Source organism: Pelophylax lessonae (assembly GCF_965119305.1).
Source record: "Pelophylax lessonae genome assembly, chromosome: 2".
Taxonomy (NCBI): Eukaryota; Metazoa; Chordata; class Amphibia; order Anura; family Ranidae; genus Pelophylax; species Pelophylax lessonae.
This window is the reverse complement of record NC_138769.1, coordinates 387,134,924-387,153,462: the sequence shown is the minus strand read 5'-3', so window position 1 is coordinate 387,153,462 and position 18,539 is coordinate 387,134,924. Positions and strand designations below refer to the sequence as shown.

At 41.6% G+C, this 18,539-nt stretch overlaps 1 protein-coding gene across 2 annotated transcripts in view; it reads right to left on the bottom strand.

The window, feature by feature from the left end:
* Positions 1-18,539, bottom strand: part of REPS2 (RALBP1 associated Eps domain containing 2) — a 281,085-nt gene that overhangs the window by 99,825 nt on the left and 162,721 nt on the right. For both annotated transcript variants that reach the window (XM_082248503.1, XM_082248502.1), the window contains exons 9-10: positions 7,380-7,456; positions 6,476-6,553 (exon numbers count right to left, since the gene is read on the bottom strand). In XM_082248503.1, the coding sequence (XP_082104629.1) occupies positions 6,476-6,553; positions 7,380-7,456 (155 nt within the window). The remainder of the gene's footprint in view (positions 1-6,475; positions 6,554-7,379; positions 7,457-18,539) is intronic.

The window sequence follows — 18,539 nt, the reverse complement described above, 5'->3', positions numbered from 1 at the left end:
AATAACCTTCTTGATCCCTTACAGTCTGGCTTTCGCTCGCAGCACTCTACAGAAACTGCCTTACTAAAACTCACAAACGATCTACTAACTACTAAAACCAATGGCCACTACTCCATATTTCTATTATTTGACCTTTCTGCGGACTTTGATACGGTTGACCACCTGCTCCGTCTTAATAAACTCTGTTCCCTTGGTCTCCAAGATTCTGCTCTATCTTGGTTCTCCTCCTACCTATCACAGCGCTCCTTCGGTGTTACCCACAACTCTATCTCCTCCTCCCCATTGCCCCTTTCTGTGGGGGTTCCCCAAGGCTCTGTTCTTGGACACCTCCTCTTCTCTATCTACACCGCCTCCCTTGGTCACATGATAACCGCCCACGGCTTCCAATACCATCTATATGTCGATGACACTGAAATCTATCTGTCTACTCCTCACCTCACTCCTTCAGTCTCCTCTTGCATTGCTAACTTACTTACTGACATATCAACATGGATGTCGCACCACTTCCTCAAACTAAATCTCTCTAAAACTGAGCTGGTAATATTCCCTCCCGCCCGTGCCCCCCTCCATGACTTTTCTATCAAAATTAGTTATGCAACCATCAATCCCTCCCCTCATGCCAGGGTACTAGGTGTAATCCTAGACTATGACCTGTCCTTTCAGCCCCAAATCCAATCATTGTGAAAAGCTTGTAGACTTCACCTCCACAACATCTCTAAAATTCACCCCTTAACAACTGAAACCACCAAGCTACTCATTCACTCCCTTGTTATTTCTCGCCTCAACTATTGCAACTCCCTTCTCATAAGCCTACCACTTCATAGGCTATCCCCTCTTCAGTCTATCATGAATGCTGCTGCCAGGCTATTCCACCTTACCAACCGCTCAGCGTCTGCCTCCCCTCTCTGCCAATCCCTACACTGGCTCCTGATTGCCCAGCGAATTAAATTCAAAATACTAACCATAACATACAAAGCCATTCACAACTCTGCCCCGAGCTACATCACCAATCTTGTCTCCAAATATCACCCAAACCGTCCTCTCAAGACCTCCTACTCTCAAGCTCCCTTGTCTCCTCCTCTCATGCTTCTCTCCAGGATTTCTCCAGGGCCTCTCCCATCCTCTGGAATGCTCTATCTCAACCTGTATGGCTATCTCCTACTCCAGCTGCTTTCAGGCGATCCCTGAAAACGTATCTCTTCAGGGAAGCCTATCACACCGCCAACTAATCTGCCATCAGCTCATTCCCTACTCTTACAACCTCTTGTAACACCTGCCCCATCCCATTAGATTGTAAGCTCTTCAGAGCAGGGTCCTCTTAATCCTCTTGTATTTTATTGTATTGTAAACGTACTGTCTCCCTCTAATATTGTAAAGCGCTGCGTAAACTGCTGGCGCTATAGAAATCCTTTTTAATAATAATATCATGTGAACTGATGACCAGGTAGCAGTCTTGCTAATCTGAGAAACAGATGTCTAGGAAGCACTAACAGATATGGTAGAGAGTGCTTTAAAAGGTAAAAGGTGGAATCTTGTTTTTAAAGTGAATGTAAAGGCATAAAAAAATAAAAAAGCTATATATCATTGCACAGAGCAGCCCCTTACCTCCTCTTCTAAAGTTCCCTGCGGTGGCTCTCTGCATCACCTTTCCTGTGGGTACCTCCCCAGTGAGCAGTGTGCTGAGGGAGCACCTGTACTGACATGCTCCCAAGCCGTGCTGTGTGCGTCCCTAGACAAACACGGAGCTGCTCAGCCACGCCCCCCTGCTAACTCCTCACAAGATGTGACTGACAGCAGTAGGAGCCTATGACTTCTTCTGCTCTCAAGAGTCTCCTTTGAGACCAGGAAGAGGCAGCAATGGCGCTGCAGATGGGGAGAGCTGGATCATAAGATGCCTCAGGTAAGTGTTTAGAGAGGGGGTGGGGGAACATGCATTGGAAAGTTTTCTACCTTACTACAGAGAATGAATAAGGGTACAAGGCTTTTGAGTTTAGAATCAGCCTGTAGGTTTGAATGATGAGCTTCTGAATCTACCTGGCGAAAGTAGAATGAGAAGCAGGCTGTCTCCTGCATGGACCTTCAGGAATGGAGCTGTAATTGACAGACCTGAAAAGTGTATCCATATAATTGAGTGAAATCTCCTTTGGATGACAGGGAGCAGTCATCCAACAATGTCCAGGGAAAACATGTCCTGGTTAGGGCGAAAGGAAAAAACTACCTTGGGAAGGAAAAAAAAAAAAAAGAGGCCATGGGCCTCAAAACAACCTAGTCTCTGTGAAGCACAAGGAATAGCGTTTTAAAAGGTAAAGGCGGTCAACTTAGAAAATTACCATGAGGGGCGATGGCAACAAAGGCAACCTTGTGAGAAATGTCCCCGACAGGTTCAAAGTACAAAGGTCTTTGTTGGGGAGTGAGAGGCAAGTTGTCTTTGAAAAAGAACTGCTAGGTCTGGGACTTGACCCTTTGTGCTCAAGGCCAAATCTTGATCCAGGCTATACTGGAGAAAAGATAGGATTCATTCCATTGAGTACTTTTTCTAGGATGGAATATCCTAGCCTCATCCTATGAGAAACATGCTTTCCAGGTGCTTGGTAGACCTGCTTTTAAAAGGATAGGGATAGCTCAGACAGACCAAAAACCGCTTGTGATAGAGATATTGAAACACCTTGGGGAAGAGACTATCCTTAGGAGTCAGCCTACAAATTTTCCTTGCCTGGTATATGCACGGTGGATACTTGATTTTGGTTAGATGACCTGCATTGAAGGTACTATCTAATGGCTCTAAGCACCAGGGACAAAAATGTACTCTTTTTCCCCAGTGATGGCCATTGGCATGTGTATCACAAGGAGGTTGATTCTAGATATTTTAAGTAGAATAAGTGGTACGGTAGCCTGTCAACACAGCAGAGTGGAGCTAAAGAGAAGGACATAAGGGTTACTTAGGATAGATCCAGGACCCAGAGACAATTCCTTAGACTAGGTCTGACAGATAGGCATTGCTATAATGACAGGTTGTAGGACAGGGCCTGGGAAGAGGAATAATGCCTTGGAAAAGGCTAACAGCTTTTTATTCACAGGGTCTTTAAAGACCTGTTTGTCCCCACAGTGGGAGTCAGAGTCTTTTAAAAACAGAAAATGGTTAGGTGCAGTACAGGGACAGCTCACTTATTTAAGAACTCCTCCTAATAGGGTATTGCTGGGCGAAATGCTTGGAGGCAGCAAAGACTGTATTCAGATTAGGCCAATCACTTTATAAAAGTGAAGGTACTGGAAAAGTCCTAACAGACTGGGCACTTTTAAGAGAACCCGAGTTGGCAACCAAGGGTATAATTAATACAGGTAGCTCCAAGTCTAGGCATGTGTGGACTGTGTCCATAGAGATTGATATGGTGTGCTTAAATTTTGGAGTTATATCTGCAGATTTAGACTCCTGTACCACACTGAGGATATAGCAATGCATGGGTGCTCTTATCGCCAGAACAGCTTGCCCTATCCTACAAATGTCCAACATACTGGAATATCTTAATAGTTCTTTAGCAATCATTCTCTCTGATCCATAGAAAAGGAAATGCACTGCCTAAATGGCAGGGAATTATGCCATGTTCACACCACAAAAGAACACTGAAATCTGGGAATCTCCTAGCATTGTGTGCTGCAAACAAGTACGCGATTTCCCACTAACATTTACTCAGTAAAAGATATGGTTTGACAACTTAAACCATGTGAAATGCTATTTGTTGTTTACTCTGCCATGAAGAACAAAATGTGTGCAAGCACCCCTGTTTGCGAAATAACTTGTGCACTCCACTGATGGTGTTGAGTTATGCCACTCTGCAAATGAGAATAAGAGGTGAATCAGACTGCTTATGAGACGCAGGGGAGAATCTAACTGATTCAACTGTCAAAGCAAATATCGTAACAAGCTTGGAGAAAATTCATAGGAAACAGCACTATCCAGTGAAGCAACCAAATAAGATTACAATTTTTTTTTTTTTTTTTTTTTACGGTAATGTTAAAAAAAAGAAAGAAGAAAAGGAAAATCTTCTTTTGGTTTTATAAATCAGTTTGTGTTGTACTGCTGTAATAGTCTTCTTAATTATATGTAACCTATATCTGTAATAGCATGCAGAGACACTGGTCTTCAGCAGTTTCTAGGATTCACTAATTGCAATTACTAGTTTAACTAACATTGCCATCTGGTGGTGAAGGTGAGGTCCCACAGCTGCTTACAAACAGCCCTATGTACGTTTCTTCACTGAGGGCTGGAGAGAGCATTTCAGTATTTCTTGGATACCCCTTGAAATCTCTTCAAACATTTCTTCTACTCTCAATTTAAATATCTCTAAATTCCAAAGTGTTCCTTAAAGCTGTAGTTTATTATCGAGAAATGTGTATTTTATAACAGTCTTTTGTACTTATTTTGCAAGTCCCCTATGATATTTTAAATACAATTTTTTTTAACTGTCATACCAATATAAAACTTGTATAAAGGCAGTATTCTTTCTCTTAACAGTTAGTAGTTGAATGCATTGTTACAAACATGTGACTTAAAGGAGATGTACAGCCAAAGCTCGTTTGGCTGTACATCTCCTATGGATCACAGGAGTGCAGATCGTACCGCTCTCTGCTCACGTCATCACGAACACGGAGTTGGGATCCGCCAGGTGCCTGGACCAATACCTGACTCAGCCTCTCAGCGAGCCGCTGAGAGCTTGAGCCAGCCATCACTCCCCCCCCCCCCCCCCCCTGCACAGCTCAGCACTCCTATGAGCAGAGGGGAGAGTGGTGACTGACAGTCAGCAGCTCTCTGCTCAGGAAGCTGTCAGAACAGAGCGATTGACTGCTTGATCGCTCGGTTCACAGTGTAGGGCGCAGGGGGACCGATACAGCATCCACCTAGGTTAGTATAATTCTCAAAGAAAAACTAAAACCATACTTCTCTTTTAACCAACATGCGCTCAGAAACTAAACTTATTTCTCTGATCCAAGGTAAAAAACAATGCTTAACCTGGTACTATTGACAAAAATATATGTACTTCTATACTGGAAGCCAAAACATGGGGCATGCCCACATGATCGCAAATATTAAAATTATACAATAAAACCATTATTAGCAGATACAAACACAAAATAACTTACAATATTTCTGCTAAATGTAAGAGATAAAACTGTATTGACTCAATAAATAAATGTATGTGAATAAAGTCTTGGGGATCATTCACATGGACAATGTGGCCTGTACAGTGTGAATCAGGGTTTTGTTTTTCTTGTTTATTTTCATGCGACTGGAACTGTGTGTAGGCAGGCTGTTACTCAATGTGGATGGATTAGCTTTATGAACAGAGCTACAGGTCCTAATTTGACAGGCACGTGGATGCAGGTGTATGGCCCCGAATACAGACAGTCTGCATTTGGGGCCATTTACCCACACCTGCACATCTGTCATATTAGAACCTGCAGTTATATTCATACAGCCGCTGTGTCCTCAAAGGGTAACAGGGGGCCCATCTGTACAAACCACTCATTCACACTGTATGGTCCACAGAACCTGTGTGAATGACCCTTTAATGTTTTTGCTTTTTTCTTTCACAATTTATTTATGTTTTTACATTTTTAATTATTTTTAAAACATTTTTATTGTAATTATTATGTTTTATTCATTTATTACACAACTCTGTGGGGTTGGGGGGAGTTTGGTGAAATATCAGGGGCCTAAACAGACCCCTAATGTCTCATCTTTAAAAAAGAGAAAGAGACAAGAGGGAATACTGTACATTCCTCAATCCCTTTCTCTACAGCCTCAGCTGCACTGGACAGTGAACAGTAGAAGTTCCTGTTTATTCACAAACTAAAGCATACTACTACTTTGCTTCCGTTATGAATAAACACAGTGAGTAATCGGTACATTGACAAAGGGAAGGGGTTGGTAAATATGACATATCCCTCCCCCCCTCCCATCGCTCTCCACTCTGAAAGCAGCAGCGGCAGCTGTCAAGTGAGGAGAAAAAGGAAGCTGGCAGTGATGTGAGGTTGGGGGCAAACGGGGCCCCGGGCAGTTAGAGGACGGTGTACATAAAGGTTGATCGGTGTGGCGAGGATGGAGGGGTAGGGGAAAATTACAGGAACCAATCCCCTGTATGTGTGTCTCCCTGCAGCAGTTGAAAGCTGGCGGGAGAGAGAGGAGGAAAAAAAGGCTTTCAGCTGTTGCAAGGAGAGACACACACGGGATCAGTTTCATGTATCAGCCCTCCAGCAGCACCAATCAACCCCTCTTCTGCCTACTTCCTTTTCCCCTGCTGGCTTAGGCCCGGTACAGGAGGGCCGGTGCTAAACCCTTATCAGTGGCCCTGCATGCCCACTGTCAAAATATCTCAAGAGTTACATTTATAACTTTTCTGAAATAAGAAAAGCACTCACATAATAAAAATAATATAAATTAAGTTTAAAAAAGATAGAAACAATAATTACTACTAACTTGCTGAGTGTTACTGGTTTCCAAATCAAAGACAATCAGTGGCTCGGAGTTGGCTGGATCTTCACGGACCGTTTCTAGCTGATTATAACAGTAAATACAACATAAGAATACAGTAACATTCAACAATGTAGTCATCCTAATGCAATAGGCTGCACACACCTTTGATTTACACATATGCATGCATAAATGTGCATGTGCTGTATATGTGTGTAATTTTAGTCTAGTAGCTAGAACAAATGAATATTCTAGCCACTAAACTGAAATTACATGCATACGCCTTGCAAACTAAATATACATAAATACACGCATCAACACACGTAAAGTATACACCAGACCGAGCATTTTTTGCAGTCTTGAACATTGTAAAAAGGAAAAAGAAACATTTAATACTGACAATGCTGCTGGAGTACTAACTCTAGTACTTGATGCAGCATATGTGTACTTGTAGAAGGCAGACAATTATGTATCCAAAGTGCATAGAATAATAGCATGCAGCTATTTCAGCTCAGTGGTAGATTCAACATTTCAAATGGTAACGTAAATTGGTTATTTAGGTAGAACTACCAAAATCTATTAAAGAAAACTTGTCATTAAAAAAACAGGGACACTCCTATTATTGGCCTCTTCTGAAAATGCTAGTTGCTTGGCTCTCATTCAGACCCTCCTGCTTTAAAACAAGCAAGCAGATGAGGAATTCAGATATTTCCCTGACTTTCTTGATGTGCAAACATGTTCCAGGTCAGTGACTTGTAAAGAAGTGAACCAGTGAGTTATCAAACCTTCCAGGCAACTAGAATTTTTAGAAAGAGGCCAGATCCAGAAGCAGCCATATTCCTCTGCTTCCTGGTAAATTTAAAATGTACAGATTTTTGCAAATTTTTTTAAAAACTTTTTTTCTTCTCACCTCTTTTCTAACTGGACAAACTGTGCTTGTTCCACGATACCCTTCATACATACCATCTGTACTAGGTTTCAAAGATGCTGAAATTAAATCAATATTCATTACTTTTTTTTTCAAACACAAGACAATGTTCTATATGAATGCATTTGAGTACATATAGGGAGAATCTACACCTAAATTAAAGCAGAACTCCAGTATAAAATAAGATAAAAATGGATAGCGCATTAAAAAAAGATAAAATAGCAAAAAGTTTTTTGCTGCAATATTCAACATCAATCCAGAGATCTAACCGTAGTGCATATTTTTCTGCTGCTAAATCTCTGATGGCCAGCCTCATCCAACCAACTTCCTCTGAGCCCAGGTCATTCTGGACCTGCCCCTTCCTGTGATTGGATAGTGAAAAGAGAAAAAGCACAGTGATGTGCTCATCTCTCTGTCAATCTGCCCCTTTCAGCATGCTGCTTGCCAGCACATCAACTAATTGGCTGCTTGTACTGCTTCATCCTCACACACTCCAGCTCTGCTTCACAGCAGCTGAAAGAAGTAGATATCAGTTAATATTCTAGTATGTACACTGCTTGCATTAAAAACACATTTAATAATGCATTAATCACAAAGCTGCATTAATTTGTTTTATAATTTTAATTTATATCTGGCTAGAGTTCAGCTTTAAAAGTATATTTGTAATAAATAACTGCAACTTTAATTTGACAATATCTCATAATAGCTCAAAAATGAACCTGCTTATGGCCTTTCAAGATTAAATACAATGGCCAATGGGTATTGCTCAGTTACTTCTATTTTCACAGTTAGGCTATGTGTACAGCGATGGTTTGGGGGAGGTGGGGGTAGGTAGCAAAAACAGGAGGTTGAGCCACATCCTTACCATTCCTAAACTGCTTCCTTTTAGGCTGCAAAAGGCTATTTATGCAAGTACATGTGCATAAAAAAACATTGCAGTGCAACAAAATTTCACCCACAGCCCCCCGTTCACATTCAGCAGGCACTATAACCCGCCGAATACAGGTCACATTCGCGCACATTACAGCACAGTGGTGTGGATTTTTTTGGCTTAAAACAGGTGGTGAGGAAAGGACAGAACACTTCCCCAGTGGCTGCCAAACGCTAACTGAAAAGTGATCCGCTGCCGATCACTCTTAATAGCATGAAGTTCCTGTAAATGAGCCCTTACTCAGAGTACTGACTGAATCTACAACAAAGCTCTGTATTCACACAAATGTGCCTTTACATATGCAGACTGCATCTTGGTAGAATAAAAGAACACTGTAAAAAAAAAAACAAAAGAAGAGCAATGATGGTTTGCAAAATGCAGTAACCCCTAGCAACCATTCAGGGTTCCGTCATTGGAGTCAGATCAGTAAAATGTGGAAAATAATTACTGGAAAGAGCAATATTTTTGTTTATTAATTGACAATATATTTGTTATGCAGTGACCAAGACAATTTATACTATGTCTGAACATATGTAAAATTCTCCATGGACTAATCATAATTAGGGATGAGTAGCAAAATGATTTGGCTTTGGGCAAACGTTTACCAAAATTTACTCTCCTTTTGGCTCCAACGTATTTTGCCAAAATGTCACTCAAGGAAATATAAATTTCAGCTACATTGGTTTTGCTGAAGACAAAATTAGAACAAATTACACTGAAATAAGTAAAGTTGCCCTTTAATGCCATTTATAAACTTTTCACAGACTGGGGCACACAAGAGCACTTTCCACATAATAACACTTATCTGTGCATCAGGACAAAAGCAATTAGTCTGGTTCGTCAATATTTCCTCTTGAAACTGCTGTCCATTGATGTCAGATAGGAAAATAATCACCATATGTCTAGGGGTAAAGGCAACAAATAAAAACACTCAATGAACTGCTAATGCAATGCAGGAAAATATGCTGTGGCTTGAAGGAGCTGACTATCCAAGTTCTGGGCTTTCATCCTTGAACGCATAGGGCCCTAATCGTGAGTACCACACAGTACACCTTTCAGCCCCATCGAGCCGCAAAATATTTCAGCCTTTGTTAGGCCCCTTTCACACATACAGACCATGCATTTCATCAGTTTAGTCACGTCAAAATGGATGAAGTATTTAACATTTTTTTCATCAGTGCTTATCAGTTTTTTTTTTACATCCACAACCAATGCAAAAACAGATAAAAAAAACTGACCATTTGTCAGCTTACATTTGTTTTTCGTCCAATACGTTCTTTCAACAGAAGATAAATAGATCAGCTTAAAAAAATGGATGATGACGGATGCGGATGTAAACGAATGTAAATGGATGATCATCCATTTACATCCGTTTTTCCATAGAGCTGCATTGATATCCATTTTCCATGTGTCAACGGATGGATGAAAAAAACAGACAAGACAACATGTGTGAAAGGGGCCTTAGACTTTGACAGGCTACAGGCAGTGGGGCTGACACTGCACCTGTGCCTCCCAGGCACACTAAAATGCTGGGCCTGCATGCACAGCAGCCAAACACTCCATGTGCAAGGAGTCTTACTTATTCAATCATATATTCACTCTGCAAGTGTTTTTCCATTATGACAATATCATTGGCACAAACTATGTTTTGTGATGTTCTATTTAGTAACCACCTCAGCCCCAGAAGGCCCTCCCCCCCTTCATGACCAGGCCATTTTTTGAAATACGGCATTGCGTTACCTGACAATTGCGTGGTCGTGCGACGCTGTTTCCAAATAAAATGAATGTACTTTTTTTTAACCGCTGCAGGTTATTTTTTGCGCTATAAACAAAAAAGACCGTCAATTTTGAAAAGAAAACAATATTTTTTACTTTATGCTATAAAACATATCCAATAAAAAAAATAAAACTTTTTCATTAATTTAGGCCAATATGTATTCTGCTACACGTTTTTGGGCAAAAAAAATCCCAATAATTGATTGGTTTGTGCAAAAGTTATATTGTGGGCTAGATTTAGATTTCTATTGTTTTTATTTTTTTTGCTAGTAATGGCAGTGATCAGCGATTTTTAGCAAGACTGCGACATTGCGGTGGACAAATCTGACACTAAGTGACACTTTTTGGGGACCAGTGACACCAATACAGTGATCAGTGTTAAAAAATGCACTGTAACTAATGACACTGGCAGGAAAAGGGTAACATCAGGGGCAATCAAAGGGTTAAATGTGTTCCCAGGGAGTGCTTTCAGTGTGGGGGTTGCTTTGACTGGGCGAAGACAGAGATTCCTGCTTAGCAGAAGCACAAAATCTCCATCTTCCCCTCTCAAAGAACTGCAATCTGCCTTGTTTACATAGGCAGACCGCCGTTCTGCCTTTCTCAGGAACAATTGCGGGATGCTAGCAAACATGGGGTTCGCTGGACCCGCTGATTGGCTCCCGCTGTGTCCATTCACAGCAGGAGTGGGTCATCGGTGGCATTTATGCACGCCCCAGACCTTAGACTAGAAATCACTTATAGGTACATGATTTTGTGAAGGAGGGGTGCCCTGTCACAGTATATATGCGTGGGGCGGTCCGGAAGAGGTTAAAGTGGTTCTAAACACAGAAGGTTTTTATCTTAATGCATTTTATGTCACAGAACAGCCAAGTCGGCCCACTCTCCTGCTGCCTCGCCACAGCATTTGAATGACAGCTACGAGAGCCAATGGCTCCCACTGCTAATATTCTGACCAGGGAGGAGGAGGACAGTGACGAGAGTCACTGCTCTCGTGCACATTGCTCAATCAGATCAAGCTCAGGTAGGAATAAGAGGGGGCCGGGGGGATTCTGCAGCACAGAAGGTTTTTCACCCTAATGCATAGAATGCATTAAGGAGAAAAACCTTAAAGTGGAAGTTCACCTTAAAACTAAAATATGTAAAGAAGGAATCGCTATACATACCTTTTCTGAAGCTGGTCCGGTCTCTAGCGGCGGAAGCTCTGTGCAGGACACAACCAACAACAGCTGGGAAATGAATGGGAAGTGACGTAACCCATAGAGTTACTATGGGACTTCCGTTGTTGGCCACCTCTTCTGCACCAGTTCAGTGTGGGATCTGACCAGACCAGATCAGCTTCAGAAAAGGTATGTATAGCGATTTCTTCTTTACAAGGCTAGATAGGTTAGTCTTAGAATGTGCATACCTGTAGATTTACAGATTTTTGTTTTAGAGTGAACTTCTACTTTAAGGCTTTAGAACCACTTTAATAGCCAGTAATGAAGTATGCCCAATGTTTGTCAGGCAGCTGGATCCTGTAGAAATCTGTGCAAAGATACCGGTACTATTCCTGTCTCTAAACTTCAGGCACTGCAAATGTTTTAACAGCTTTTAATATTTGAGCAACACGATCTCTGAATGGGGGAGATTCAGATGAAGGGGATGATCTCCCCCATTCAGAGATTGTGCTACGTGCAATATAAATAATGAATGAACTTTTCTCCGTGGAGGAGGAGGGGGTGGGTCCCTGTCAGACTATATTCACTGCTGTTCTGTTCAAATATTCAAAGCTATTACCCATCGCAGCACTAGAAGTTAAAGCGCTTGTATACCCCGCTTGGTGATTTTTACCACCAGGTAAGCCTAGGCTTATCTGTAGGTAAAATGAATATCTCTTGAACCTGCACGGTTGAGGCGATATTCACTCTGCATGACGCTGCTGACATCAGAGGCGCATGTGCTCTGAAGGTCTGGCGTATCATGCCGGAACTTCAGAGCTCCTTGCGGGAATGGAGGGCTCCCGCGCGCGAATGCGGCATCATTGCGGCTCCAGCCACTCACAGCGCCGGAGCCAGCGAACTTGGTGGAAAGGCAGAGGGAACATGTCAGCTCCCTCAGTGGTGACCGGGCCCCACTGTGGGGGCTTCGTTCAAAGGTATTTCATAATGTGCTAGTATGTTATTATCTTGCGTTTTTTTTCTTTTACTGCTTTAACAGGAAGATGACTGGCATCCCTGCACAGAAGATTCCTACAGGATCCAGCTACCTGCATGACGTGGAACATACTTCATTACAGCTAAGTTAAGTCAATATAATTGTAGAGAAAAATAAATTAGCTTTATAAGAATCTGATACATATTAAAGCAAAAATATTTTCTATGCGCATATTAATATATGAGCAAACTATTTAATAGCTCCCTGTTACCACAATACAGTGACCACTACATATCATAACCAGTAAAATGTGTCTGTTGATACACGAGCAGAAAAGGAAATGTATTACAATGTAAATGCATTTCGTGTATTTCTATTTCTTTGTGGCAGATTTTCTGTGTGATTATCACTACATCGACTAGGCCATAATATTCCTGTATAGCTTGTGATGTTTCAGAAGCAGCTTGTTGCTGTAATTCTTATTCCAGGCATGAAGCCATAAATGTCTGCTCTTGAAAACTGCAGCCCAGCAGATTGGCATCTGTAAAGCTGTGTGATGTTTGTTTTTATACTCATACACACTTTGCTTAGATGGGATCAATCTGGATTTATTGCTTTTGCGGCAATTTGTAGAAACCATTCATCATATTATCCTTCCTATGTATTTATTACATGCCTCTGGAATACTGATTACTCTAGTTATACGTTGGTGAGAAAAGCTTCAAACCAGTAGCATCACCTCTGGAGTAATCAATAGACAAATCCCATTGAAAAGTGGCAAGAGATTACACACTGAACAAAATTATAAAATGCAACACTTTTGTTTTTGTCCCCATTTTTCATGAGCTGAACTCAAAGATCTAAGACTTTTTCTTTGTACACAAAAGGCCTATTTCTCTCAAATATTGTTCACAACTCTGTCTAAATCTGTGTTAGTGAGCATTTCTCCTTTGCTGAGATAATCCATCCACCTCACAGGTGTGGCATATCAAGATTTTGATTAGACAGTATGATTATTGCACAGGTGTGCCTTAGGCTGGCCACAATAAAAGGCCACTCGAAAATGTGCAGTTTTATCACACAGCACAATGCCACAAGTTTTGAGGGAGGTGCAGTTGGCATGCTGACTGCAGGAATGTCCACCAGAGCTGTTGCCCGTGAATTGAATGTTCATTTCTCTACCATAAGCCGTCTCCAAAGGCGTTTCAGAGAATTTGGCAGTACATCCAACCGGCCTCACAACCGCAGACCACGTGTAACCACAACAGCCCAGGACTCCACATCCAGCATCTTCACCTCCAAGATCGTCTGAGACCAGTCAACCGGACAGCTGCTGCAACAACTGCTTTGTTGGAAACTGTCTTAGAGAAGCTCATCTGCATGCTCGTCGTCCTCATCGAGGTTTCGACCTTACTGCAGTTCGTCGTTGTAACCGACTTGAGTAACCAAAATGCTCACATTCCATAGCGTCTGGCACTTTGGAGAGGTGTTCTCTTCACGGATGAATCCCAGATTTCACTGTACAGGGCAGATGGCAGACAGCTTGTATGGCGTCGTGTGGGTGAGCGGTTTGCTGATGTCAACGTTGGGGATTGAGTGGGCCAAGGTGGCGGTGGGGTTATGGTATGGGCAGGCGTATGTTATGGACAACGAACACAGGTACATTTTAATGATGGCATTTCAAATGCACAGGGATACCGTGATGAGATCCTGAGACCCATTGTTGTGTCATTTATTCAGTGTTATCACATAAAAAGATATAATAAACCCCAAAAGGGTTAAGGCAGTGCTGGAAAATAATGGTGGCTACACCAAATATTGACACTTTGGGCCCAATTTGGACATTGTCACTTAGGGGGATACTCACTTTTGTTGCCAGCGGTTTAGACATTAATGGCCATGTGTTGAGTTATTTTGAGGAGACAGCAAATTTACAGTTATACAAGTTGTACACTTACTACTTTACACTGTAGCAAAGTGTAATTTCTTCAGTGTTATCACATGAAAAGGTATAATAAAATATTTACAAAAATGTGAGGGGTGTACTCACTTTTGTGAGATACTGTAAATACAGTGTATAAAGTCAGTGTGGCTGCTGAGAGGAACACATGAGCAGCAACAAATATTTTTTATTTCAGCTGCTGTCTGAGGTAAGCAATCAAGTTCTTCTAGACAAAAGTACATCCAAGCCTATACCTCTTTGATACATTTATAGGATCCCCCCAACTCACCCTTCCTTATATTTACCTGACCCCAATCTCGATCCAGAGCTGTGCCCGCAAGCAGTGGCTCCCTCTGCTCTCTCCCTCTTCACAGGGCAGATTGCTCTCAACCAAAATTCTGTGAAGCAGGCAGCCTGACTCGAGATCGAGCCTAAATGAGTACCCCCATAGGAAGTGGTTTCCTTTGGGGACACTCGCCGCAGAGGTGGAGCCAGGAGCAGGGACACCTAATAAGGGGAGGATCTGGGCTTCTCTGTGCAAAACCAAGAGCAAGTATAACATGTTAATTATTTTAAAAGAAAAACAAAAGTGGTAGTAAAGCCCGCTTTGTGATTTTTGCCTACAGGTAAGCCTATAATAAGCCTAAAATAACCCAGAAGAAAGACGGTGAGGAGATGTTAGCCCTCTCAGTGGTGACAGTGTGCTGCAGGAGGGCTTTGTTCTAAGGTAAGTACACTGCTTCAAAACAATTAAAGGAACACTTTTTAATCAAAGTATAGCATCACGTCAATTAAACTTCTGGAATATTGATCTGGTCAGTTAAGTAGCAGAGGGGGTCGGTAATCAGTTTCAGCTGCTTTGGTGTTAATGAAATTAACAACAGGTGCACTAGAAGATGGACAACAATGAGATGACTTCCAAAACAGGAATGTTTTTTACAGGTAAAGGCCACTAACTTTTTTTTCCCCTAATCATCTTTTCTGACTGTTTTCCACTAGTTTTGCATTTGGCTAGAGTCAGTGTCACTACGGGTAGCATGAGGCGATATATGGACCCTATAGAGGTTGCACAGGCAGACTAACTCCTCCAGGATGGCACATCCATATGTGCCATTGCCAGAAGGTTTGTTTTGTCTCCCAGCACAGAGCATGGAGGAGATTGGAGGAGACAGGCAGTTACTCTAGAAGAGCTAAACAGGGTCGTAGAAGGTCCTTAACCCATCAGTAAGACCAGTACCTGCTCCTTTGTGCAAGGAGGAACAGGATGGGCACTGCCAGAGTCCTATAAAATGACCTCCAGCAGGCCCCTGATGTGAATATCTCTGACCAAACAATCAGAAACAAACTTCATGAGGGTGGCCTGAGGGCCCAACGTCCTCTAGTGGGCCCTGTGCTCACTGCCTGGCAATGTGGAGCTTTATTGGCCTTTGCCATTGAACGCCTATGAATGAGAGCAGGTTCACCCTGAGCACATGTGACAGACGTGAAAGCATCTGGAGAACTCATGGAGAGTGTTATGCTGCCTGTAACATCGTTTAGCATGACCGGTTTGGGGGTGGGTCAGTGATGGTCTGAGGTGGCATAGCAATGAAGGGACAGACCTCTACAAGTTAGACAATGGCATCCTGACTACCATTAGGTATCGGGATGAAATCCTAGGTCCCATTGTCAGACTCTACGCTGGTGCAGGGGGCCCTGGGTTCCCCCTGGTGCACGACAATGTCCGGCCCCATGTGGCAAGAGTATGAAGCCAGTCCCTGGAGGATGAAGAAGCGAATACTATTGGAAGGCTCCAACACTCGCCTGACCTAAATCCAATAGAACACCCCTGGGGCTTTATGTTTCGGTCCATCTGACACCGCCAGGTTGCACCTCAGTCTGTTCAGGAGTTCAGTGATGCCCTGGTCCAGATCTGGGAGGAAATACCCCCGGAGACCATTCGTGGTCTCATTAGGAGCATCCCCCGACATTGTCAGTCATGAATTCAAGCATGTGAGGGCCATACAAACTTACTAAGTACCATTTTGAGTTGCTGCAACTAAAGTTCAGCAAAGTGAACTAGCCCGCTGCTTAATTTTTTCACTTTGATTTTTGGGGTGTCTATGAATACAGCCCGCTGAAGGTTGAGAATTTGCATTTCCATCAAATAATCTGGCATCCTTTCATTCTTAACACATTACCCAGTTCATATCAGTATAGATATCCAGCATGATATTTTTCCCCATTGAATCTGATGTGTTTTCAAAGTGTTTCTTTAATTTTTTTTGAGAGCAGTGTATTCCATAATGTGCTATATGCGATGTATACTAGCACATTATGCAAATGCCTTACATTTGTTTTTTTAAAACTCTGCTGTGGTTTATTACCGCTTTAACGCATACTGAAAGTCTGAATGTATCTGTATGAATTTGGCAAGGGTTAAATCCCTATTTTTTTTTCTTTTTTGCCAACTGTGTCCCACTGGGGAAGATAACCTACACTTCTTGTCCTGTAGACACAACATGAACTAAAAAGAAATCTCTACAAAATAAGGGAAATCCCCTCCTAGATAGAGGTCATCTTAGCATGTCCCTAATGCAAGATGTTCCCTCTATTTCTGTTCCGATGACAACCCAAAACAAATACAACAAACAGGGAAGGTGAATTTCCTCAGCAAGTCTGTTGTTTCAAGCCCTCCAGCAGAATGTATCAGTTTCCACGGATCAGACAATCCATTTACCACTGGAAGGTGTGATTCAAATGATCAGCTTTTTTTTATTCATGTAAAATCCCAAAGGGAAAAAAAGAGGGTTGCTGTAACTGATTATAAAATATTTGCTGGAGTGGCTTCAATGTGTTATTGTATTCAAATCTGCTAATACAATTAACACTCCACTCCCCCCCCCCCCCCCAGATTGACAATGCTGCAGTCTGCTGTGCCCATTCCTCCCGAGTTGTGTCTCGGTAATGGCGGAGGTGTGTTACTGATCAGATCACCAGGTGAAAACAGAGGGAAAAGAGCAGAAAACAAATGCAGTCACCACACAGCAGCAACATATTACATTTTGAGTTTTGGGTTTATGACTGCTTTAACTCTCTCATATGTGGGGTCTACATTGGAGTTGAATATGTTATATTATTTATTTTCTATTAAATCAGTGTTGATTGAAGCTAAACAATCAACATGTTAGCTCAAACTCTTTCCTGGGCCCATCTCATAAATATACAAATTGCCAGTTTTGCCAGCAACTTACAGTAAACAATTCATATGTCTACCAATAGAAATACAGAAAGGAGCATCAGATCAAAACCAGATGAAAGAGCCCAGGATTATTGTAATTTTTGGTAAATAAGTCATATTAAAGAAGCCAATGTGTTTTGAGGGCAACATAAAACATAGTCATAATGATGAGAAATTATGTCTAGATCTTCATATGAATATAGACCACATATTTTAAAACACATAATAACAAAATGAACTTCAGTTGTCACAAATGAAATAGAAATTAATTTGAAATGCTAAGGGATAAAAATGATACACACAGTAAAACATAAATAAATAAGAAAGTAAAAAATAAAAAGTAGAGACATAAAATGTAAAAATATACTAAATGGCATTAAAAAGAAAATGTGCAAAAATGTTTCTGAAAAATCTCCTGAAATAGGACTGTGTGTTTTAAAACAGGTACTAAAACACACTAAAGCCAGCCAAAAATGGTTCAAATCTGGGCCGGTACAGCATAGACCGTCTAAAATTTGAACCATCTATGGGCAGGCTGATTCCACTCAAGTCGATCCATCTATCGACTTGGGTACAACCAGCATGTCTGATTTTTACAGCTATGCCAACAGCTATAGCCGCTAGAAATAATCATTGTGTTCTCCCGACAGGGACCGCTCCCTTAGCCACCCCCTACCTCGCCAGGAGAACACAATGGCTCCATGGAAGGGATTGCCCCATCAATACTGACTGTGTTCCTTGGGGAATAAAGTGATTTTCTTTCCTGCACCCAGTGATTGCAGGAAATAAAAATGCATCCTCTATGGCCAGCCAAAGAGACCAAGCCTACAAAATAATACTAATTAGCTCCTAAAATAGGAATTAAAAAAACAAAAATCATTTAACAAATGGAGAGTTTAGTCTCTCTGTTCTTAGTCTTTTTTAGTATTTATCTCTTTATCTTTTCTAATTTTTAAAATAATGCTAATACTGTGTTTTCATTTTTTTTTTTTTTTTTTTTTGGAGCCTATATTTTTTTTTGCAGTATATATACTTATGTACTGCCATGTGCATTGAGCATGCCCAGGGACTTAAACTTTTGAGTTATATTGACTAAATGATGATAGAAAAACTGCTGCTCAGCATCTAACAACTCCCACA